The 26949-nt window shown below is 41.8% G+C and overlaps 1 protein-coding gene across 1 annotated transcript in view; it reads right to left on the bottom strand.

The window, feature by feature from the left end:
* The window catches only part of ANXA13 (annexin A13), a 51997-nt gene extending 27103 nt beyond the window's left edge, over positions 1-24894 (bottom strand). The window contains exons 1-3 of the mRNA XM_077271168.1: positions 24750-24894; positions 8978-9053; positions 6440-6534 (exon numbers count right to left, since the gene is read on the bottom strand). Of these exons, the coding sequence (XP_077127283.1) occupies positions 6440-6534; positions 8978-9053; positions 24750-24764 (186 nt within the window). The 5' untranslated portion in view covers positions 24765-24894. The remainder of the gene's footprint in view (positions 1-6439; positions 6535-8977; positions 9054-24749) is intronic.
* Between the last annotated feature and the right edge of the window lie 2055 nt (positions 24895-26949).

The raw sequence follows: 26949 nt of genomic DNA, 5'->3' as shown, positions 1-26949 counted from the left end.
GTGGTGGGGGAGAAGGCAATGATGGGAGTGATGGAGAGGGCAATGATGGGTTGGTGGGGGAGAAAGCAATGGTTGATGTGGTGGAAAGGGCAATGATGGGGGTGATGAGGGAGAAAGCAATGATGGAGGTGGTGGAAAAGACATTGATGGGGTGGTGGGGGAGGGGGAAATGATGGAGGTGGTGGAATGGGCAATGATGGGGGTGGTGGGGGAGAAAGCAATGATGGTGGTGGTGGAAAGGACAATGATGATCATGGTGGAAAGGTCAATAATGGGGGTGGTGGGGGAGGAGGAATTGATGGAGGTGGTGGAATGGGCAATGATGGTGGGGGAGAAGGCAATGATGGAGGTGGTGGAAAGGACAATGATCTTGGTGGTCGAAAGGGCAATAATGGGGTGGTAGGGAGGAGGAAATGGAGGAGGAGGTGGTAGGGAGGTGGTGGAATGGGCAATGATGGGGATGGTGGGGGAGGAGGAAATGATGGAGGTGGAATGAGCAATGATGGGGGTGGTGGGGGGAGAAGGCAATGATGGTGGCAGTGGAAAGGACAATGATGGGGTGGTGGGGAAGGAGACAATGATGGAGGTGGTGGGGAAGAAGGCAATGATGGAGGTGGTGGGGAGAAGGCAATGATGGGGGGTGGGAGAGAAAGCAATGGTGGAGGTGGTGGAAAGGGCAATGATGGGGGTGATGAGGGAGAAAGCAATGATGGAGGAGGTGGAATGGGCAATGGTGTGGGAGGCAGGGAAAAAAGGCAATGATGGTGGTATTGGAAAGGACAATGATGGTCGTGCTGGAAAGGGCAATAATGGGGGTGGTGGAGGAGGAGGAAATGATGGGGGTGGTGCAATGGGCAATGATGGTGGTGGTGGAAAGATCAATGATGGTCATGGTGGAAAGGGCAATAATGTGGGTGGTGGGGGAGAAGGAAATGATGGAGGTGGTGGAATGGGCAATGATGTGGCAGTGGGGAAGGAGGCAATGATGGAGGTGGTGGGGAAGAAGGCAATGATGGAGGTGGTGGGGAAGAAGGCAATGATGGAGGGTGATAGAGAGGGAAATGATGGGCTGGTGGGGGAGAAAGCAATGATGGAGGTGGTGGAAAGGGCAATAATGGGGGTGGTGGGGAGAACGCAATGATGGAGGGGGTGGAAAGGACAATGATGGGGGTGGGGGGGAGAAAGCAATGATAGATGTGGTGGAAATGACGATGGGGTGGTGGGGGAGAAAGCAATGATAGAGGTGGTGAAGAGGGCAATAATGGGGTTGGGGGAGAGGACAATAATGAGATGCGGGGGAAGGAGGACAATGAGTGCTGTGGGGGATTGGGATGGGAGGAAGGGAGATTTATAATGGATTTAGGAACAGGGGGAGGTGGAGAAAGACATTATCGATTATTATGTTTAACACAATCCCTTAGTATATAGTGTACTCACTTATTATACATAGCACAGCCCCTTTGTATATAGTGTACTTGATTATTATGTATAGCACAGTCCTTTAGTATATAGTGTACTCACTTATTATGTCTAACACAGTCCCTTAGTATATAGTGTACTTACTTATTATGTATAACACAGTCCCTTAGTATACAGTATAGTGTCCTTAGTTGCATAGTTTCCTGTTTCATTATGTATAACACTGTCTTTATTGCGTACCATCCTCTCTAGTTATATATAGTGCCATCCCTTATTATATAGCTTTCTCTGCTGTTATTTACAGTGCTGTCTCTTACATAGTGTATTCTTGTTATTGTTGTTATTCACAGCGCCCTCTTTTATTACATAGTCCCCTCTCTTGTTAGATACAAAATGACTGCTGATGGAGCAGTTGGTGACCAGACTACCAGTCCATCAGGTCCTCTATTAGAAAAGAAGCTTACCCATGCTCCATCAGCCATCATTGCATTATACAGCTAACAAGACAGGACGGTATGCAATAAAAAACAGGGCTCTATATACAGTAATCCAATATGTAAGGGACGGTGTTGTACATGACAAGAGAGGGCACAGTATAATAAGGGACGGCAATATACATATTAAAGGAGGCTATGTAATATATATACATGTACTGTATGTGTGTGTGGCTATATATATATATACATATATATATATATATATATATATATATATATATATATACACAGCTGTGGCAAAAATTAAGAGACCACCACATCAAATCCCTGTCATGATCAGCCCCATCTCCAGACCTGAACTCCAATGAAAACCTCTGGAATGTAATCAAGAAGAAGATGGATCGTCACAAGCCATCAAACAAAGAAGAACAGCTTACATTTTTGCGCCAGGAGTGGCATAAGGTCACCCAAAAGCAATGTGAAGGACTGGTGGAAAGCATGCCAAGACGCATGAAAGCTGTGATTAAAAATCATAATTATTCCACAAAATATTGATTTCTGAACTCTTCCTGAGTTAAAACATTAGTATTGTTGTTTCTAAATGATTATGAACTTGTTTTCTTTGCATTATTTTAGGTCTGAAAGCACTGTTTTTTTTTTGTTTTTTTTATTTTGACCTTTTCTCCTTTTCATAAAAAAAATACAAAATTTATTTCTTGGAAATTTGGAGACATGTTGTCAGAAGTTTATAGAATAAATAAACAATTTACATTTAGCTCAAAAATATACCTATAAAGAGAAAAAGCTGAACATTTTTCAGTGGTCTCTTAATTTTTGCCAGAGCTGTATATATATATATATATATATATATATATATATATATATATATATATATATATATATATATATATATATATATATAGCTTTGTCGCCATAAAAGGAGGGGGCCCCAAGCTGTCATTATCCGCCCCTGCCACCACCGTTTGTACCCCAAATCCCACAACTCAATAGAAAGGCGTCATCACATAATACAGCAAATAGCCAGCCATGTTATTTTATAAATCTGTTTCCATACAAGGGATTTGGATCTGGGTATTGACACTGAATTTAACGCCCCCAAAAATATAATGCTGAAAAAATTGGAGATTCTCACAGAACCCTGTGTATATTGGTGGGGGTCTTACCACCACCTGCAAGAAAGAAATAACAGTAGATTTGGGAAAGCTCCATACTTTGGCTATAATAATCCAACCATGTGTCTATCAAAAGAAGCCAAAAAAGAGCCAACAAGAGATGACGTGGTCACAATGATTGTTGAAGGGAATCTATCAGTACGTTTTTATGTATTGGAGTAATGGTATGGCTGAATAGGTGCTTGTCCTATACAATATTATATTTTTTTAATATATATACCGTATATATATATATATATATATATATATATATATCTGATGTGAGAAATCTTGTGTAGAAGCTGTAGGCAAATTAAGCTTGAAGTGCACAGGAGGCTCGTCAGTGCATTTGGACAGCTTTTTTCCAAGTGCATTGACATGCCCCCAGTGCACTTCTAGCCTAATTTTCTTTTTGGCTTCTATGCTAGATTTCTCATGAGTAGCATGTTGGAACTCTATGAAAAAAAGATATTTTTTTTTCTTGACTAATGAGCACCTACACAACCATACCACTGCCGCCATATGTAAAAACGACTTCAATGATGAATCCTAGCAATAACATAGTTATCAACACAGATTATGGTAAATTTGGGATGTTTTAGATTCACAAGCATTCCTGCCCAGAACTGTACCCGACCCCACCAGCTCCAGCGATCATCCTCTTATGGGTTGGGTTTATGAGAAACCCCATTTGACTCAAGAATTTCCAAAATTTGCTGGGACTGTTTCTTCAAATAAATGTAAACAATCCAGGTCTTCAGATGAGTATACAGTGGGGAAAAAAAAGTATTTAGTCAGCCACCAATTGTGCAAGTTCTCCCACTTAAAAAGATGGGAGAGGCCTGTGATTGACGTCATAGATAGACCACAACTATGAGAGTCAAAATGAGAAAACAAATCCAGAAAATCACCTTGTCTGATTCGGCAAGATTTATTTTGCAAATTATGATGGAAAATAAGTATTTGGTCATTAACAAAAGTTCATCTCAATATTTTGTAATATATCCTTTGTTGGCAATGACAGAGGTCAAACGTTTTCTGTAAGTCTTCACAAGGTTGGCACACACTGTTGGTGGTATGTTGGCCCATTCCTCCATGCAGATCTCCTCTAGAGCAGTGATGTTTTGGGCCTCTCGCTGGGCAACATGGACTTTCAACTCGCTCCAAAGATTTTCTATGGGGTTGAGATCTGGAGACTGGCTAGGCCACTCCAGGACCTTCATATGTGTCTTACAAAGCCACTCCTTCATTGTCCTGGTGGTGTGCTTGGGATTATTATCATGCTGAAAGACCAATCAATGTTTCATCTTCAATGCCCTTGCTGATGGAAGGAGGTTTGCACTCAAAATCTCATGATACATGGCCCTATTCATTCTTTCATGTACATGGATTTGATTCCGAGCTTTCCTTCACCCCCCACATCCGATCACTGGCTCGCTCTTCTTATCTGCATCTCAAAAACATTTCTAGAATTCGCCCTTTTTTTACTTTCGACTCTGCAAAAACTCTTACTGTTTCACTCATTCATTCTCGTCTGGACTATTGTAACTCTCTCCTAAACGGCCTCCCTCTTACCAAACTCTCCCCTCTCCTATCTGTCCTGAATGCTGCTGCCAGGATAATATTCCTCACCAACCATTACACCGATGCCTCTACCCTGTGCCAGTCATTACACTGGTTACCCATCCACTCCAGAATCCAGTACAAAACTATTACCCTCATTCACAAAGCACTCCATTTCTCAGCACCACCCTACATATCCTCCCTGGTCTCAGTCTACCAACCTACCTGTGTTCTCTGTTCTGCTAATGACCTGAGGTTAACATCCTCAATAATCAGAACCTCCCACTCCCATCTCCAAGACTTTTCACATGCTTCGCCAATTCTTTGGAATGCACTACCCAGGATGAAAAGATTAATCCCCAGTCCCCACAGTTTTAAGCGTGCCCTAAAAACACATTTGTTCAGACTGGCCTACCGCCTCAACGTATTAACCTAATTATCCCTGTGTGGCCCATTCATACAAGTTAAACTAAAATCAGGTTCCTCGCATCATGTTCTCATACAATTTTTGCAGGTAATAGCACTCTGTGTCTGTACTGCTACATACTTAGGCTGTTAACTAGTTAATGCAGCTTCACATGAACACCCGATCCTTACACTATAGCTGGTCCGAACAACAAAAGCAATTTTTACCATCCACCTCTCGTGTCTCCCTTTTTTCTATAGATTGTAAGCTTGCGAGCAGGGCCCTCACTCCTCTTGGTATCTATTTTGAACTGTGATTTTTGTTATGCTGTAATGTCTATTGTCTGTACAAATCCCCTCTATAATTTGTAAAGCGCTGCGGAATATGTTGGCGCTATATAAATAAAATTATTATTATTATTATGGATCAGTTGTCTTGGTCCCTTTGCAGAGAAACAGCCCCAAAGCATGATGTTGCCACCCCCATGCTTCACAGTAGGTATGGTGTTCTTTGGATGCAACTCAGCGTTCTGTCTCCTCCAAACATGATGCGTTTTGCTTCTACCAAACAGTTCTAATTTGATTTCATCAGACCATATGACATTCTCCCAATACTCTTCTGGATAATCCAAATGCTCTCTAGTAAACTTCAGAAGGGCCCGGACATGTACTGGCTTAAGCAGGGGGACACGTCTGGCACTGCAGGATCTGAGTCCCTGGCGGCGTAGTGTATTACTGATGATAGCCTTTGTTATGGTGGTCCCAGCTCCATGCAGGTCATTCACTAGGTCCCCCCGTGTGGTTCTGGGATTTTTGCTCATCATTCTTGTAATCATTTTGACCCCACGGGGTGAGATCTTGCGTGGAGCCCCAGATCGAGGGAGATTATCAGTGGTCTTGTATGTCTTTCATTTTCTTATTATTACTCCCACAGTTGATTTCATCACACCAAGCTGCTTACCTATTGCAGATTGAGTCTTCCCAGCCTGGTGCAGGACTACAGTTTTGTTTCTGGTGTCCTTCGACAGCTCTTTGGTCTTCACCATAGTGGAGTTTGGAGTGTGACTGTTTGAGGTTGTGGACAGGTGTCTTTTATACTGATAAAAAGTTCAAACAGGAGCCATTACTACAGGTAATGAGTGGAGGACAGAGGAGCCTCTTAAAGAAGAAGTTTGAGATCTGTGAGAGACAGAAATCTTGCATGTTTTTAGGTGACCAAATACTTTCTTTCCACCATAATTAGCAAAATAAATCTTGCCAAATCAGACAAGGTGATTTTCTGGATTAGTGTTGTGATTTTCACTCTCATAGTTGTGGGCTACCTATGATGTCAATTACAGGCCTCTCTCATCTGTTTAAGTGGGAGAACTTGCACAATTGGTCACTGATTAAATACTTTTTTCCCTACTGAATATGTCACCATGAGCGCACGGTGTGCAGTACCTTGCCGTACATTGTCTTGTATTTTTGCTTTATTTCCTGCCGCTGTTCAGAAGATCTATTTGCCAGGATTTCAATAATTGCTTTTTCATCAGTTCCTGTAAAATAATAAAAAAAGAAATAGATGTCATTCAGTGAACGGAAGAAATTTATTCAGTAAATTGTTGGCTTGATATTATTTTTATTCTGTTTGGACCATGTCATAGTCATACTTTCATATCTAGTTAGATAAACTTTAGAAAAAATAATAGTAATGACAAACTTGTACATGGCACCACTGTATGTATATAAAAAAATAAATAAAAATAAAAGAACTTTGCAAAATGACTGTCCGTCTTTAAAAGAACACGAGCTGAAGTACAGGTGACTGCAATCTATTCTTATTGCTTAAGACTGAGGAGCAGCATATATAGTGGCTATAAAAAGTCTACACAACCCCGTTAAAATGACAGGTTTTCATCATGTGCAAAAATCATATAATTTAGAATCATTTCAGAACTTTTTCGACCTTCAATGTCACCCATAATCTGTACAAATCCACGGAGAAGCAAACTGAAATCATTTTGGGGGTGGGGGAATAAAAATAACCAAACTAAAATAATGTGGTTGCATAATTGGGGATGTGGTTGTGTTAGTCAATCACATTTACAATCATGTTACATAGTAGTCAGTGCACGGCAACCATTATTTACAGTGATTATGATTGCCCCCATACAAGGTTTAGTTGTTCGGGGAGGATTTTAGTTGCATTTTACAGTAAAAGCCATGGTCGGTAAACAGCATACAACACAGCAAAGGGATCTAATTGTTAAAGGTTATCAGTCAGAAGAAGGGTACAAAAAAATTCCAAGACAGTGGCTATATCATGGTGCACTGTGAAGTGTCATCAAGAAGTGGCTAAAATTTGGAAAACAGTGACATTACCTAGAAGTGGACTTCCCTCAAAAATTGATTATAAGACAAGAAGTTAATTGGTCCTGGGGGCTACAATAATATTAAAGAAGCTACAGGAATTTCTGGCAAGTTCTGGTTGTGTACAGCATATTACAACAATCTCCCAAATTCTTTATATGCTTGACCTGTGGGGCAAGATGGAAACCTTTTGTTACATAAAAGAAACATGCAAGCCTAGCTATGATTGGCCAAAACCTACATTAAGTATGCCAAAAGCATGTGGAAAAACACATTATGGTCTGATGAGACCAAGGTGGAACTTTACGGCCATAATTCCAAAAGGTATATGTCACAGGGATACCATGACAGAGAGGTTACATAAGATCATGGCATCTAATTACACAAACTCCTGCAATGATTAGAAATGTTTCACCATCCTATTAAACAGTGGCATTTTTTCCTTGCTCTGTCACTGCAAGGGTCAATCGGTTCAGTCGATCTCCTGGATCTCTCCATCCTGAATTTTCTAAGCTGTTCTGTGTTGGCCACTCCCCTCTGGTATATATGGTTGTCACTGGTACTTGGGAGTTGCCAGTGATAGTTCTACATCCTGGTTTGGTGTTGAAGGAGAAGTTCAGTGTTTGGAGTTTGCGGTTGGAGAGTTTTTCAGAAGATTGCTGTGTGGGGTTGGTTTGCGTGTCTATCATTTTCATCTCCTATTTGGTTTGTGCCTCATAATCCTCCCATATTTCCAGCTCTATTGTATTATGAGTGTATTTGTATGTTTGTAGTTTTCTTTTATCTGTCTGTTAACACCTGTTTGTCTGGTTAGTGTTTTCCAATACACATCAGCCACACACCTTCCTGGGTGGGGCAGGGAACAGATAGCAAGGTCAGAGACCCCAGCGTCTCCACCATCTGGGGTAATTGGTTAGTCTAGGGTGCCCACAGTCCCCTGTCACTATGTGACAGTATGTTGGCAAAAAGCCAACACTGCACATCAAGGAAAGAACACAATACCCACAGTGAAGCATAATGGAGGCAGATATATGTTTTTGGACTGTTTTTCGCCATCTGGAGCTGGGACATTAGTCAATGTGGAGAGAATTTTGAACAGTTCCAAATATCATTCAAGTTTGCATCAAGACCATCAGTCCTGTGTTAAAATACAGAAGATGAAAAGGAATTTCACCTTTCAGTGTGACAACGATCCCAAGCTAAACTCCATATCAATAATAAAGAATGGATTCACTAGAAGAAGATGACAGTTGTGGAATGGCCCAGACATTAATCCAATAGAAAATCTGTGGGTGACCTGAAAAGGGTGCTAATTGTGATGGTTTTTATGAAAGGGATGTGGCTGACGGTAATTATGCAGAGCAGTTTAGAGACCGCCCCCAAAGAATCTAGTAAGCCACACCCCCTTTTGAAGACCAAAAACTTAGCATTAGACTAAAAAATCCCATATCTCTGGAACCATATGGCAGATTTAAAAAAGAAAGATAGCGGAATACTCAGGGGAGCATCGGGAATAAAATAAGAGCAAACTCTGGACACTTTTGATTAGTTACAGGTCCTCTTTAAATTGCACCATGTACACCCTGGATAACTTGGGTCTGTGGAACGATTTATTAACTGGACACCCACCCATTCCTTTACAAGCTTTTTGCAGCTTCTTGCAATCTCGTTCTGCATTAAAATCATGATGGTGCCGGATGGTTGGCTGAAAAGAAAAAGAATAATTGATTTATTAGTAAAGAATATTTCATAGTGAGGTATTTTGAAAAATATTGCCGAAATCTTACCCTAAATTTCACCATTTGCAATGTGAAGGGCAAAATACATAAGAAATTCTATTTGTCAAATGTGCATTTCCCAGCAGTTTGGTTGCAGATTTGGAATCGGAGGTGTGTCAATTCATGGAAAGTGCCTCGGTGCATTTCATTACTCCCCACCCTGACGGGCATACAATTAAAGGGGCTTCCCAACTTTTGGGGAAATTTTTTTAAACTAAATTAATGTATCTAAGGCTAAAAATCATTTTGCAATTGGGTTTCATTAAAAATGTTTGCAAAGTTAGCTTTTTGCTTCTATTGTAGGCTGTAGAATGAGTTAACTGAGAATCCGTCAGCGAGCTCATTCACATTGAATGGTCAGTTCTTAACTCTTTTATCTGTCTTTTTTTCTGAGCTTCTCCTGACCACAAAAGTTGAATATGCTGGGAATCAAAAAGCCTGTAAAAGGCAAGCGGTGCAAAAGTTTTAATGTATCCCAATTGCAAAAAGGATCTTTAGCCCTAAATATATGCATTAAGCCAAAAAAAAATGGATAAAAAAAAAAAAATGTGGGCGACCCCATCAAGGGCCGCTACAAGACGCCTCTGGTAGTGGATTATCTTAACAAAAGCATTGGTCATTGGAATTTAACAGACGGGTCACCTGTCGGGGGAGGCGCAGGTGGTCCCTGTGCACATTGTGTATGGGGCCTTTCCAGTCCTGCTGGCTCCACAGTGGAAATGTCACGGACAGGTCCATTATCGCAGGATATTTGCACAAGGCATAGCTTAACATAATGTTTGCTGACTGATCACCACCACTGTCTAATCTCAGGCAAACAACAGTAATAAAGCGACGTCTGCTTTGTGCGGCTGGCAGATGATTTCCTCATAAATTATCTGTTCACTAGAAATACGTAACATCAATCAATAACTGGTATTCGCTTTCCTGCAGGGCGGGAACCCTTTATCTGTTGTATATCATAAATCTTATGGCCGCACAAGTATAATGGCCCTTAATAACAGAGGATTTATGCCTTTCTGGTGATTTCAAGTAACTTTAAAGGGTTATTCCCACCTTCATAGATGGATAGAGCGTGTAAAAAGAAGCATTTTTGCAATTTACTCTGTATTAAAATTTGCATCCGTTCTTGAGATATTAACACTTTTCTTTTGTTTACAGTGCGTTGTCTAGGAGACCGACCACCGCCGCTGTCTAACTTGTAAGCTCTGCACCGAAGAAAGACAGAATTAGGGGTTAACAAAACAGTGCGCTCCAACGTTCCTGGGCAGCTTTAAAACAGATAGACAAGAGCTTGTAAGCACTAAACACATGTTCTGTCTAGCAGCGGTGGTCGATCTCCAAGGCAACACGCAGTAAACAAAAGAAAAGTGGTAATATCTTTGGAACGACAGAAAATTTTAATAAGTAGTAAATTGCAAAATTGCTCGTATTTACAAGCACTATCCAATAATACCCATTTATGATGATGTGAAAAAACCCTTTCATTTCAGCTTTGACTAATCAGTATAGCACTAAGTGTTGCCTTGGAGCATATAGTCTTCTGTCATTGCCTTTGTGACATATGTTAGACATTTATATTTTATCATGCCAACTCATGTGAAAAATAATGTACAAATAAAGGATTAAATATCACAGTTTTCATGTATGGAGATATTTAGCGGCCAATCTGGGTACTCTGCAGACTAGTCAAAGCTAAATATGTCTATGCGATTTACTGTTTTATTCAATAAAGTTTAATAATGGATAGGTGTCATAATTGACGCCTCTCCATTATTAATCTGGCTTAATGTCACCTTACAATAGCAAGGTGACATTAACCCTTCATTACCCCATATCCCACCGCTACAGGGGAGTGGGAAGAGAGAGGCTAAGTGCCAGAATTGGCGCATCTTCCAGATGTGCCTTTTCTGGGGTGGCTGGGGGCAGATGTTTTTAGCCACGGGGGGGGGGGGGGGGGCAATAACCATGGACCCTCTCCTGGCTATTAATATCTGCCCTCAGTCACTGGCTTTACCACTCTGACGGAGAAAATTGCGCGGGAGCCCACGCCAATTTTTTCCGCCATTTAACCCTTTATTTTACAAGCTACAGCACCCAAATTTTGCACATACACACTACTAACATTAGTAGTGTGGAATATGCAAAAAAAAGGGGGATATGAGATGGTTTACTGTATGTAAACCATGTCTCATATCCTGTCGGGTTTGTGAAGGAGAAATGAAAAGCTGACAATTGAATTACCGGCTTTTCACTAACACCGCTGCGTATTTCTCGCAAGTCACACTGCTGGTCCGTGTGTAATCCGTATTTTTCTCGCCCCCATAGACTTTCATTGGCGATTTTTTTTTGCGCAATACGGTGACAAACGCAGCATGCTGCGATTTTCTACGGCCGTACAAGAGCGTATATTACGGATGCGTAATATACGGCAGATAGGAGCTGGGCCATAGAGAATCATTGGGCCGTGTGTAATGCGTATTTTACGGACGTAGTTTATGCGCTCATACGTCCGTAAAACTCGCTAGTGTGAGGCCGGCCTTAGTGTTACTGCCTCATACTGCTTTTGCTCACTGTTAGTGTTACTGCCTCTCATACTGCTTTTGCTCACTGTTAGTGTTACTGCCTCTCATACTGCTTTTACTGACATTAAAACTAAGCAGAAAAAAAAAATAATACAAATATTTAAAAAATGTACAATTAATGAAGTCTATAGAAGCATCAACTCAGCATTTGTCAGAGAGTCTCGTGATGCCTTCCCTCACAATGAAAATAAGAACACTTAGAGCTCAGACATCCGATTTTTTCACGTGCAAGAAAAAATTATTCTGATCAGAGTGTGCTACAAGTGTTGTCTGCTTTATTCGGACATGGAGAAATTAAAAAAAACCTCCACCTTCTCCATTGTGTCAGTCCATGAAAATTGGACAGCACTCAGATGTCATCCTAGTGCGATCCAATTTATTTTCATGGTCCCATTAACTTGCTTTGCTGATTCTGATCTGATCATTGGATCAACATCAGACATGTCTCCATAATTTTCACAGCATGTGAATTGTCCCGTAGACTATCACAGATACGAGTGCTGTCCATGAAAATCACAGATAGCACTTGTACTCGAAAAATTGGACGCCTGAATGAGCCCTTCCTGCTATTCCTTGAAAGAGACAGGACCCAAAATTCATAGAGTCCTAGCGTTTGCCTAATTTTGCATAGCTTTTATTGATCAATTCTAAATTATAATCTCTTTTAAATTGTTTTCACTCTTGGATATTTTTACTAGGAAAATTCTAAACCAAAAGTTTATTACACTCTTTTTTTTATCACGTAATTTTATTTTATTTAGTTTTTTTTTCTGTCCTTTTATATTTCACTTTTTTCTTTCATCTTTTTTTTTTTTTTTTTTATAACCGGATGAGCAGTGTGAGATCCTTAGAAAAGCCCGCTGCCCACCTGTTCACATCTGTTCCCTCCTTGATCAAAGTTTGGACTTATCTACTTGCCGATAAGTGAAGTCATAAATGTGATGGTCGTTCTAATTAATAATTAAAAGGGGTAAAGGAGTAATCATTGTGCGCGCCGGACTTTTCCACCCCATGTCACAAGTGAATGAATGTATCGATCAGACATAGAAACTACAATGGGCAGGATTGTGCCCGCAGGATTACTGACTTTATCACTGATCCACCTGCTTTGTATCAATCAATATGTATTTGCCCATGAAAATCATTCCATGAAACACACGGAAAGGGACACTTTTACCTGTTTTATAGAGTCATAAGGAAAAAAAAACTTTTTGCTTTTCCATACTCCTCCTTAAAGGTCCTCTTTGGCCCATATGAGAAGACCAACACCATTAACGACCGGTGATAGTTGGGGTCCCTGTTGGAAATTTTGCATAGCACCCATGCTCATATTACGCCACTGTCAATATTTCTCGGTTTACTGTGCCGTTTCCATACATTGGCACTATGTCACGTGATGTTCCAGATTTCTCCACGTGTATCAAAAATTTGCACCGATTCTTTAGCGTCCGCTCACTTCTACGCTCAAATGTTGCACCATGATGATAAATTTTGAGCAAATTACTTTGGCACAACTTTTTAAGCACAGTGGTCCGCTTCCCAATGTTACATAAGAGCCCAAGACCGATGTGTTGTATGTCGCACATTAATGCACAAATTTGCACAAATTGTGAGTATTTATCCATTAAAAAATGTTTGCAACATAAAATTGTTTGTCCCATGGCTTTTTTTTTTAAGGCAGATGAGACCAGTCTAGAATATACAACTTTTTTTGGAACTTTTTTACAGAAATGCTGTAATAGTACACGTTTCCTTTTTTGCATAATTTTTAAGTTTTGGCATAAAGTACTAAAAAGTGGTGTAATCAATGATGTAAAATATGGAGCTTGAATGAATTCGGCATTTATGACAATGAAATGATGCAATTTTCAGAAAAATGTTGCAGCAAACACAATGATAAATGTCCGCCAATCAGTGTTAAACCGCAGTGTTCTCATATAACACCTCTATACATTGCTCAATAATGGCGCTATACTGAGACCAAATTGAAGCGTTTTGTCGTGATCCGCTACCTTCTTGGAATTCTGATCTCGGACTGTTACCTGACTATGCCTTTGTCTCACCCCTCTGTATATGACGTACTCTCTTGGCTTTTGACCTCGGACCTCTTGACTACCCAGCCTCACGGCTTGTCCATGAGTAGTGACTAGCCTCACAGGCACCATTTTGTGACTACATCATCATAGACTATATGGTAACCAATTGATAGCCCCATACAGTGACCAAATAATAGCACTCTACTGTGACTAAAAGATACAGGTATACAGTGCCCAAATACTACCGCCATACAATGGAAAAATAATGCCGCAATACAGTGACTACATATTACCAATATACGGCAACCAAATAATAGCACTTACAATAACTAGAAAAGGTACAGTGGTCAAATGATAACACTACACTGTGTTCCAAATTATTATGCAAATTGGATTTAAGTGTCATAAAGATTTAATTGTTTTGTTTTTCAAATAAACTCGTGGATGGTATTGTGTCGCAGGGCTCAATGGATCACTGAAATCAATCTTAAATACATGGGATAATTAGTTTTCCAGGTGATTCTAATTCCACATTATTAAGCAGGTCACAGTTTTCAAGTAACATGGGAAAGAAAAAGGATCTCTCTGCTGCTGATAAGCATCAAATAGTGCAATGCCTTGGTGAAGGGATGAAAACATTAGAAATTTCCCAAAAACTTAAGCGTGATCATCGTACTGTTAGGAGATTTGTGGCTGTATCTGACCACAGATGTGTTTGTGCTGATAAAGGCATAATGAGGAAGATTTCTGCCAGGCAAGTTCATCGGATTAAAGGTACCGTCACACTCAGCAACTTTGCAACGAGAACGACAACAATCCGTGACGTTGTAGCGTCCTGGATAGCGATCTCGTTGTGTTTGACACGCAGCAGCGATCTGGATCCCGCTGTGCCATCGCTGGTCGGAGCTAGAAGTCCAGAACTTTATTTCGTCGCCAGGTCGGCGTGTATCGTCATGTTTGACATCAAAAGCAACGACGCCAGCAATGTTTGACATGGAGCTAACAACCAGCAAGAACGAGAATTGAGTCGCCGTTACGTCACTGGATCGCTCCTGCATCGTTCTGGAGTTGCTGTGTTTGACGTCTCTACAGCGACCTAAACAGCGACGCTCCAGCAATCTAGTTTAGGTTGGCTCGTTGTCTATATCGCCACAGCGTCGCTGAGTGTGACGGTACCTTAAGAGAGTAGCTGCTAAAAAGCCATTACAAATCAGCAAACAGTTATTTGAAGCTGTTGGTGCCTCTGGAGTCCCTCGAACCTCAAGGTGTAGGCTCCTTCAAAGGCTTGCTGTGGTGCATAAACCTACTATTCGGCCACCCTTAAACAGTGTTCACAAGCAGAAATGGTTGTATTGGGCCCACACATGCATGAAGACTAATTTCCAAACAGTCTTGTTTACTGATACAGTAAAGATGTAAGTGTTGAGCAACCCTGGATGGTCCAGATGGATGGAGTAGTAGATGGTTGGTGGTTGGCCACCATGTCCCAACAAGGCTGCAACGTCAGCAAGGAGGTGGAGGAGTCATGTTTTGGGCCGGAATCATGGAGAAACAGCTGGTAGGGCCCTTTAAGGTTCCCGAAGTGTGAAAATGACCTCTGCAAAGTATATAGAGTTTCTGACTGACAACTTTCCTCCATGGTATAAAAAGCAGAAACGTGCCTTCAGGAGCAAAATCATCTTCATGCAGACAATGCACCATCTCATGCTGCAAAGAATACCTCTGAGTCATTGGCTGCTATGGGCATAAAAGGAGATAAACTCATGGTGTGGCCACCATCTTCCCCTGACCTCAACCCTATAGAGAACCTTTGGAGTATCATCAAGCAAAAGATCTATGAGGGTGGGAGACAGTTCACATCAAAACAGCAGCTCTGGGAGGCTATTCTGGCTTCATGCAAAGAAATACAAGCAGAAACTCTCCAAAAACTCACAAGTTCAATGGATGCAAGAATTGTGAAGGTGACATCAAAGAAGAGTTCCTATGTTAACATGTAACTTGGCCTGTTAGGATGTTTTGGAGTTAAATAGCTTTTTTGCTCAGTGAATGTGACCTCCTAATGCTGCAAATTCCACAAATGAGCATTTTCAGTTCTTTAAAACATATCAAATGTTTAGAAATACTACTGTGCCTAATAATTTGGAACAGTGCATTTTAAGTTTTTATTCATTTTGGAGATTATACTGTTATCATTGGGAGGTTTCTTCAATAAAATTCGATGTATAATCTAACGGGTGATGACTTTTATTAGACTGACTGTCATTTGCACTGACCATTTAGGAAAATCCGATAAAAATGTCATTTGTATAATAATTTGGAACATAGTAATTAATGTAAGTAATCCCCAAATATCTTGGTCCCCAAGCCTGGCAATAATGATTATGGCATTTACCATGAATGGTGGTTAAACACTATATAATGGTATTATTTCTACAATATACATCAACATTGCTATGCAATTTGTATTTTAAAGAGGTTGTCCCCTTTTTCCTGCCAGCTCAGTTTATCATTAAAAAGCCAGCTGCACTTTACTAACCCTCCACGGGTCCTGAGCTAAGTCTCTGGCGCTGCAGCCAATCACTGAACTCAGCAGCTCTGCTGATATAGGCAACACGAGCTGCTGACCTCAGTGATGGGCTGCAGCGCTGTTGATGTCACATCACCGATGCAGCCAAACAAGAAAGAACGGAGACAGAGCATTGGACCCGGGGAGGGTAAGTAAGGCGCAGTTTGTTATTTTTACAATGAAGTAAGTTTTCTGAAAGGGGCAACACCTTTAATTTAAATATCTTGTAGGTCTATAATATCAGCCGCAGCCTGGGTTTTATTTGTCTACAGTCAAATTCTTCCAATAAAAGGACTCGTGTGTGACGTCCATAGACGATGCTATGACCTCTGGTGTGATGCATCCACTGTATGTCCATGACTTACTGTCTAACCATGAAAATACCCGTGCAAAAAGCAACTTGGCTTGTATTCCCCCCGTCCCGCCAGCTACACCCCTGCACCAGCTACTCAGCACCAAGCTGACTATTACTGAAAATATCTATTTGGAAAACCCCCCACTAAGTCTAAGGATGTAATAATCGCTCCATTACTGCTCGTATGGATTTGTATCCGTTCCCATCTGATAATTGCTTGCCTGTTTTCCGTGACTGTCGCGTTGGGCAGGTGTTGGGAAATTCCAATGACATGACTTTTATCAGCGGAATTTATTATGGCAAAAGCCATAAATAAATCCATAAATCAGGTTTCGGGGTGTACTACTGAAATCCTACTGACAAGTATTGCCCGCGACTTATTGATTAAAATTTTTACCAAAATTGTTGGCGGGGAAATGTGAAGTGCACGTCACTATAGGGACTTCACCCCACGCCCAGCATGATAACTATAAGGGTAGAGAAGTACAATGTCCGTATCGGGGTTGTCCCAGAATTGACAATTACCACCTATCTACAGCGTCGGTGATAAGTGTATGATCGTGGGCAGCCCGTCCATTGGACAGACATGTACCGCCGCTCTAGTCAAAGTCTATGGGACAGGGATGGCCGAGTGCTGGACTCGGAGACCTCCGTGAACCTCATCGTCTTTGAATGGAGGGGGAGTGCGCAGTCTCAATAATAATAATAATAATAATCTTTATTTATATAGCGCCAACATATTCCGCAGCGCTTTACAGTTTAACAGTTTCAAACACAACAGTCATAGGTAACAATGTTAACAATACAGTAATAAAGCAAAATAAGACGACCCTGCTCGTGAGAGCTTACAATCTACAATGAGGTGGGGAGATACAAAGTACAGGTGTGTATTTACAACGATGTATTTACAATGATGGCCCAGCCATCTTCAGGGAGTGGGGGATAGATGGAGATAGTGAATGGGCTACACACACACATAAACATAAAATGACTTTGATTAGGGAACGTGATAGGCCGCTCTGAACAAATGTGTTTTGAGTGAGCGCCTAAAACTATGCAAATTGTGGATGGTCCTAATATCTTGGGGTAGAGCATTCCAGAGGATTGGCGCAGCACGGGAGAAGTCTTGGAGTCGGGAGTGGGAGGTACGGATTAGTGCAGAGGTTAGTCGAAAGTCGTTTGCAGAGTGCAGCGGTCAGTTAGGCCGATAGACAGAAATGAGGGAGGAGATGTATGGGGGTGCGGCACTGTGCAGAGCTTTGTGGGTGAGAACGAGTACTTTGAATTGTATCCTGTAATGAATGAGCAGCCAGTGTAATGACTGGCGAAGAGCTGACATGTCCGAGTAACGATTAGCCAGATGGACGACCCTGGCTGCTGCATTAAGGATAGACTGGAGAGGGGAAAGTCGCGTGAGGGGGAGGCCAATTAATAGAGCATTGCAGTAGTCCAGACGGGAGTGGATTAGGGCGACAGTGAGAGTTTTTGTTGTCTTCATGGTGAGAAAAGGGCGGATTCTAGAGATGTTCTTTAGGTGTAAGCGGCACGAATGGGCAAGAGATTGTATGTGGGAGGTGAAGGAAAGATCGGAGTCAAACATAACACCCAGACAGCGTGCCTGCTGCCGGGGTGTTATGGTGCCACCCACGGAGAAAGAAATGCCAGATTTAGGGAGGTTAGTAGAAGGCGGGAGCAGAAGAAGTTCAGTTTTGGAGAGGTTGAGTTTCAGGTAGAGCGCGGACATTATGTCAGAGACTGCGGACAGACAGTCAGTGGCGTTCTGTAGTACAGCGGGGGTAAGGTCAGGGGCTGACGTGTATAGTTGTGTGTCATCAGTATAAAGATGGTACTGAAAGCCAAATCTGCTGATGGTCTGTCCAATTGGGGCCGTGTAGAGAGAGAAGAGAAGATCGAGGAGAATGAGCAGAAAGTGGTCACTGTTACGTTTTGCTGTCAGAAGGTCATTGGTCACCTTGATGAGTGCAGTTTCTGTCGAATGTAGGGGGGCGGAACCCGGACTGTGAAGGGTCTAGGAGGGAATGAGTGGAGAGGTTACGGGTAAGACGGGAGTAGACTAGGCGCTCCAGGAGTTTTGAGATGAAGGGAAGATTGGAGACCGGTCTGTAGTTGTTTGTGCATGATGGGTCAAGGGTTTGTTTTTTTTAGTAATGGAGTAATGATAGAGTGTTTGAAGGAGGAGGGAAAAATGCCAGAGGAGAGGGAGAGATTAAAGATTGTGGTTAGGTGAGTTGCGACAACTGGAGAGAGAGACTGGAGGAGGTGTGAGGGAATGGGGTCGGTGGTGCATGTAGTCGGACGAGAAGAGGAGAGGAGCTTGGAGACTTCTTCTTCTGTGATGGGATCGAAAGTGGAGAGTGAGCCAGGGGAGATGCAGGCAGGAATGGGAGTCATTGCACTTGGTGTCTGGGAGCGGATTTCCTGACGGATAATGTCTATTTTCTCTATAAAGTGGGAGGCCAGGTCATCAGCACAAATGTCTGTGATAGGGGCTTGTGCTTTTGGCCTGAGGAGGGAGTGGAAGGTGTTAAAAAGTTTCTTGGGGTTGTTGGATAGTAAGGAGATCAGAGTGGTGAAGTAGGTCTGTTTGGCAAGGTGAAGGGCAGAGTTATAGGTCCTTAATATAAATTTGAAGTGGATGAAGTCTTCTGGTGTGCGTGTTTTCCTCCATAAGCGTTCAGCACTTCTAGAGCATCTCTGGAGAAATCGGGTTTGCGATGTGAGCCAGGGCTCAATCAATGCCCCAACTAGGGTGGTCCCACCATGGGAAAACAAAGATCTGTCTCTATTCATATTGGTGAATTGTGAGTTATTACAGGGGTCAGCCTTATAGAGGGGTGGTCTCATATTCTATATTCAGGAGCATGCTGCTCCCCGCTTTCCTTGTCAGGGAGGGGATAACCTTCCAAAGATTGACAATTCAGACCAGCGGTATGGATGCACCTCTAGTCCGAACTGTGTGCTCTCCAAAGCTGCCAGCAGAGACAGCTTTGCTTCTGCATCATTTAAAGGGGTTGTCCACTACTAGGACAACTTCTTCTTGAACAAAATGTTTTGTGCCGATAAAATAATAAAGCTTATATTCCCTTCCCGTCTCGACAGGCTCCCGTGCTGTTCTTGTGACATGTAACCCCGGCGCCCAATCAGCAACAGTATCACTATCTCCACCTTCGGACAAGTCAAACATGAAGAGGAAGTCCAGGCTGCCGCTGATCCCTAGCTTCCTCTTCCTGCTCACTCAATTCGACAGGAGGCGGGGACAGTGATGCCAGCGCTGATTGGGTGCTGGGGTCACAACAACAGCATGGGAGCCCAGGGAGAAGGAGTGCTGACAACGCGGGAATGGCCCTGGCACGAGAGGTGAGTATAGGCTTTATTATTTTAAGGGGGCCGAGCGAAGGGTATGAGAAGAAGTTGTCCAAGTAGTGGACAACTTCTATACAGAGCTCAGAGGGATGGAGCCTGGCCAGATCAGAGCTGGATGGAGTCTCGGGGATGGAGGCTTGCCGGATCAGAGCTGGGTGGAGTCTGGGGGGATGGAGTCTTGCCGGATCAGAGCTGGGAGGAGTCTGGGGGAATGGAGGCTTGCCATATCAGAGCTGGATGGAGTCTGGGGGATGAAGGCTTGCCGGATCAGAGCTGGATGGAATCTGGGGGGATAGAGGCTTGCCAGATCAGAGCTGGATGGAGTCTGGGGGGATGGAGGCTTGCCGGATCAGAGCTGGATGGAATCTGGGGGGATAGAGGCTTGCCAGATCAGAGCTGGATGGAGTCTGGGGGGATGGAGGCTTGCCGGATCAGAGCTGGATGGAATCTGGGGGGATGGAGGCTTGCCGGATCAGAGCTGGATGGAGTCTGGGGGGATGGAGGCTTGCCAGATCCGAGCTGGATAGAGTCTGGGGGGATGAAGGATTGCCAGATCAGAGCTGGATGGAGTCTGGGGGGATGAAGGCTTGCCAGATCCGAGCTGGATAGAGTCTGGGGGGATGAAGGCTTGCCAGATCAGAGCTGGATGGAGTCTGGGGGAATGGAGGCTTTGCAGATCCGAGCTGGATAGAGTCTGGGGGGATGAAGGCTTGCCAGATCAGAGCTGGATGGAGTCTGGGGGAATGGAGGCTTTGCAGATCAGAGCTGGATGGAGTCTGGGGGGATGAAGGCTTGCCAGATCAGAGCTGGATGGAGTCTGGGGGATGAAGGTTTGCCAGATCAGAGCTGGATGGAATCTGGGGGGATGCAGGCTTGCCGGATCAGAGCTGGATGGAGTCTGGGGGATGGAGGCTTGTCGGATCAGAGCTGGATGGAGTCTGGATGGATCAGAGCTGCTTTTACAAGCTGTATAGGAAGTAGCTTGCAAGCACATGCTCTTTGGCTAGGAGGTTGGATACTCTAAGGTGGCTGGTAACATTGAACATGAGCATTAAACTTAAGATTAAAAATCCCTCCGTTGAGGGCCAGTCAGATAGCTGTAGACAGTGCCTCTCTGTCACTTAGGAGGGTCCAGAACGACTTTTAGTGATATAAATGAGCTCCATGTCATGTTTCACGTCCCCTATGGTGGCGCTGTGGAAAACACTTGCTGTCTGATTCCCCTTTACTTTACAGCTTAGGGAGACCGTGGGATCGGAGCTTTGTTGTCGACCTTTTTAACAAAAATGGATTTTCCAATGTACGTAAAAAAAACATTAATTAACTAAAAACTTTACAGTTCTGCAGTGAATGCCGGAAATGTCCTCCATGACACGAGGATGTAGGAATCTGAGATTTGGGATATTGTTTCATGGCTGACTTAGCTTTGTCTCCATATATTCACACGCGGTAGATTTGCTATCTAACTTTCTATAACCGGGGGATTAATAGGACCACCATGACTCTCCAGTAATCCCAAGAGCAAGATCCCATTTGTGAATGGAGTGATGGTGCGGATGCAGACCTCCGCCGCTCCATGCATTATCAATGGGACTGATACAAATATGGACAACTTTCAGTTCTAGAAATACTCCATAAAGGCCCCCAAACACATTACGAAAGGAAAAGGTTGGTCAGCTTGGCCTCTGATGTGTATGGAGGTGACCAGACTGTCACCCCCCACCGTAAATGCACACTCTGCCAATCTGTGCATGCGTGTGTGTGACGACCTCATTAGGGGAAGCTGTTGGCTGAACCACCCAATGTAAAAATAAAACTGCCAAAATAGTGTATTTTATGCTTTAAATAAAATCTTTATCTTTACAGCAAAATCCCCTTAAATTTATTTTCTTACTAAAATATGTTGTTGGCTTCATAAAAATACTTCAAAATAATAATAATAATAATAATAATAATAATAGTGTTATTAATAATAGTAAAAAAATTATAATAAAAAATAGTGATATTGATAACAATAATAAAAATGATACTGAAAATAATAATGATAATAAAATTATAAAAAATAATAGTGATAATAAAATGATATTAAAAATAATGATGATAATAATAATGATAATAACATTATAAAAAAAATGATGATAAAACGCTAAAAAATAGTGATATGAATAATAATAATGATAATAAAAAATAATAGTGATAATAATGATTATAAAATGAAAGATAGTTATATTAATAATAATAATGATGATGATAATGATAATTATTAATAATAATAAATAATGGTAATGATGAAAATATAAAATATGGTGATGATGATAAAAATAATAGTGATAATAACAACGATGATAATAATAACATTGTATAAAATGAGTAATAAAATCATAACTATAATTGATTCCAGCTAGGCATAATTAATTAAAAAAAATCATATTCTAAAAATAAATGTGCCAAGTAATAACAGTAATCATTTTGCCTTCTAGATTTGCACTTATTTAAAAAACTATTTGTCAACTCTTTGACAATTCTTCGAACTTCGGCTTTCTTTTATGCAGCCAGAGTCTTCTGCCATCAGGGCTTCGGTAAATTATGAGGCACAAATAATCATTGGTCCCGAAGTTGACCTTAGGGTCACCATATTTATTATATCCCCCTGTACTAATAATTAAGCCTCCTGATGTGCCGAAATTGGAGAAACGCGTTGAGGCAGGAATGGATCGATCCATTGTTTCTAGTGATATTGGGTACTATTTAGCAATGCGCTTTTGTTTCTATATATATATATATATATATATATATATATATATATATATATATATATATATATATGTGTCATTAGAGCTGTTGGCAGCCATCAGCCCTCAGTATCGGCACAGGTGAATCTCGTGATTGAGGGAGATGACCTCTGCGCTCTCGGCTGTAGCGTGATTCCCCTCATTTGTAGGGTTACTCTACGTTCATTCCCTCTGATAAGATTTGTCTCTAGTCGATTATTGTAATAAAAATATTGTCCCATTCACTGCCAAGAGTATAAAATGGATTCACACTTCTATTACATACAACATTGTGGTTTGTCCATAATAAAGCGAATTTTACCCTCGATATATTACGTTCCAGGTAAATTTATCTGGAAATGTATTGATACAATTATGCAGTAATTATACTAGAGGGACGCTGTCATCTGATTCGCGCTCCTGAACCATGAGCAGAGTTATTTTAGCCGTGTATGTCCTAAGCACATTCGATCAATCACCGGTCTTGGCCATCTTTCCCATACACAGTAGCGTCGTTCGGCCAAGTGCTCCATGGCACACTTTGAGAAAGCCGCCAACAGACATCTCTGCTTTTCTCCAGGAGGACAAAGCAATCGGCAGTCTGTAATCGGACATACCCAACTGACATCTCCTCCGACCGTCCATCAGCCGGCACCTCCATAAGTGTCGGCCAAACCGATTGACATTGGCAGGTGCGGCCAACATTAGTCTAATGTGCATGGAGGGCTTTACAAAGAGAATATGCTTTTTGATAAACCGTCCGATAACTAGTCCGATGCTGCCGCCCACCCCACTCCCCTACACTGCCAGATCTTTCCACTTATAGACACTTCAGAAGAGACCTGTCAGTCTAGGAGACCTGGACATAGGGAGAAGCCACCAGGGACCGCAGCCAAGACAGTAAAGGATGGTTTTCCTGAAACGCAACAGCATACATGGCTACGTTCGCGCAGTCAGGGTCTGATTCACCCTGCCCGTGGTCCAGACACCATCAGATTCCCGTGAATAATTCATTTTCTCATGCAGACGTCTTGGTCCAGTCATGGACCACAATATACTGGCTGGCTGCGGGTCTCCAGATTTCCAGATTCTCCATGTATTTCTATGAGGCTGTCACACTCGGGAGACCCGCCGGCCAGCCTGTGCATTGGGGTCTGTGAGGAATGAGATCCACGGACGGGTCCATAAGCCCGTAGATCGATTTCGCACGTCAGTTTTTTTCCCATACATGAAAACAATCCAAGTCTTTTTTAGCGTGCCGCATCCAATTTTTTTTAGTCCTTCTGTCACTTTTTATAATCCTGGTTGCATCCGCTTTTCTCGGAGGAATAAAAACATTTCTTAGCCTCTCTCCTACCCACTAAGCAGTAAAATACGGATAACATCCATGGCCTTTACACTTTTTGTTTTCCAGTTGACCATTGACTTGCATTGGCGAAATTCATCCGCAACAACTGATCAAAATGGAACATGTCTTCAAATTCAAGAACAATCCGTAAACCCCCTCCCCACAAAAAAAAAACGGACATATGAAAAGACAGAATAATTGTAACCGATCTATGATCTATCTGTACAAATAATGGAGGGCACACAAAAAAAAAAACTGGTGTGAAAGACACGGAACACAAATATAAAACACAGCACAAATATTCTTAAATTGGGTTTCATAAAAATGCAAAAAATGTATGAATTTATGTAAGATATTAACATTTAAAATGCATTAAGTAATATCAGTGAATAATATTAATATATTGAGCGGATGTAGCAGAGCTGAATCTCTCACGTATACCCAGTTGTTGCAGGGCTACCTGCAGTCCTATGTAAAACCCAAAACTATTTCAAACCTTTTTTTTTTTAAATCAATGTCTAACAAGTCCAGCTCTGCTGCATCGCATCAATACCGTGTCAGGCATAGAGAAAGCTTACATGGAAGTTGCCCATGGTCCTGTTTGTTGTTCTGCAGGAGAAGGAGTTTGCTGATAATGAGTCTGCTGGGAATTGCCTGAGTCCAGTTTTATGAGATGAGCCGGATTAATGAATAACTCCCTCCATTATCTAATAGGCTACTTTACAGAGTTTTGGTGAGGGATCAGAAAAAAAGCTCGGTGCGTAAACTTTAGAGCCGCCCAACAATATCCAAGCCAAAATAGGTGCGAACATGAGAAAAGGAGTAAATGGAGGAATGGAGTGGCCATAAATAACTGTCATTTATTATCCCGAAGGTAAACTCCAGGGGAAACCTATGAAATATTGGAAGTGTTTTTTAAGGGAGTTTTCTCATCAACCTGTTAGGATGTGGCCTAGTTTAGCTCCTTAAAGAGAACATCTCACCAAGTAAAAAGTGGTCTGTTTTTGCTCTTTATTTATTTCCACTGCGCCAGGTTTTTTTTTTCTAAAGTCCACCATACGGTTCCAGTGCTAATTTATATATGCTTTAGAAAGAAGGCGTGGCTCGCAGGATCCTCTGGGGCGTGCCTCTGCATAATTACCTTGTGAGCCACGCCCCTTTTGGGAAAGATCATAAAAATTTACACTAAATTAAATAGCTCATATCTCTGGATACATATAACGGATTTAAAAAAATATATATATATGAATAATTAGGGGAACAGCAGGAATACTATAAGAGCAAAACTGGACACTTTTTTTTAACCTAGATTCTCTTTACAGGGATCCTCCAACCTCTATATTAAATGTGACTATATATTTCTCATGTATAATCACCTCCCCTGGTGCTCTCCATCCTATAACCATCACATACTTTAGTCAGGTCGGCGCTCTGTTTGTCTCCTGTCCATGATGGCCTTTTTTGTCCCGTAAGATGGCCAAGCACCAATCACATCACCAGAACTTGTCCATCTCACTGTAGAGGAAAAGTAAAGGCGGTATGATCATATGATCACATTTAATGACAAGGTGGAGGGCCACTCTACTGTAAACCCTTCCTGGAGCGACCAATTTTAATTTTTTAAATACTGCTTCTTCCTCCGCTTCTTCCGAAACCCATACCTTTTTTATTGATTCCTCGACACAGCCACAGAAACTTTTTTTTTTTTTTTGCTATGCGAGTTGTAGTTTTGAATGACACCATTCATTACTTCGATAGCTTGAATTGCATTGTTTTGAGTGAGTAACAATGACCCATAAAATGGCAATTGTGGCATTTCAAATATTTTTGTCATTTACCATAGGAGTTAAATAATGTATTATTCTATTTGATTCAATACCGTATGTTTGTTTTTGTTATTTCTTTATTTTTAAACTGGAAAATGGAGTTGATTACAATTTTTATTTTATATTTTTTAAAGCTTTTATTTATTACTTTTTTTTTTTCTTAGAACCCACGATCAACCAAATGCTTGTCCATTACACTGCAATACCATAGTACTGCAGTATATAGCAAAAATCACAGTCTCCTAGGATGCCCAGTCAGTGACTAATTTTCACAGAAGTATCAAGTCAGCCATGTTGGTAACCACATCATAGTTGTCTGTCGGTCGTCAAAATGGTCACACAGGCAGGATCTTGTGAGTTTAACGGTCCTGTCGGAGATTGACAGCGGGATTTAATTTGTCAAAGAGCAGCAATCTGAGCAAGCTCCGGTTACATCTGCTAGTGGCAAATGCCTACTGTATAATACAGTCAAGCATAAAAGGCAGCACACTGCAGCGCTAACACATGCAAACATGAAACACGGAAATTGAACTGCATTACTGTACTAGAAATATGAAAAATGAGAGCGTTTAGCGCATAAAAAAGGCCAATTTTATGTGTACCTGGTAGCGGATGTGGATGTGACGGTCAGTTTATTCAAATGTATTATTTAGCCTTCTGACCGAGCACTCCGCCTCCTAGTCACAGGTGTTTTAATTGCAGCAGGTCCAGTACCCCTCCACAGAGAGAGAGAATGTTGTCTAAGAAGAGGTTTTCGTAGGTACCCATTCACATGGAGACGTTTATTCTCAGCGAGGAAGGAAAGCGTAGGACCTGGTATAAGAGAGATGCCGTAAAGTGGCTACCAGGTACACATAAAATTGGCCTTTTTTATGCGCTAAACGCTCTCATTTTTCATATTTCTAGTGCAGTAATGCAGTTCAATTTCCGTGTTTCATGTTTGCATGTGTTA

Source organism: Ranitomeya variabilis, chromosome 6 (genome assembly GCF_051348905.1).
Source record: "Ranitomeya variabilis isolate aRanVar5 chromosome 6, aRanVar5.hap1, whole genome shotgun sequence".
Classification (NCBI taxonomy): Eukaryota; Metazoa; Chordata; class Amphibia; order Anura; family Dendrobatidae; genus Ranitomeya; species Ranitomeya variabilis.
The sequence above is the reverse complement of the archived record's forward strand: the minus strand, read 5'-3'. Positions and strand labels throughout refer to the sequence as shown.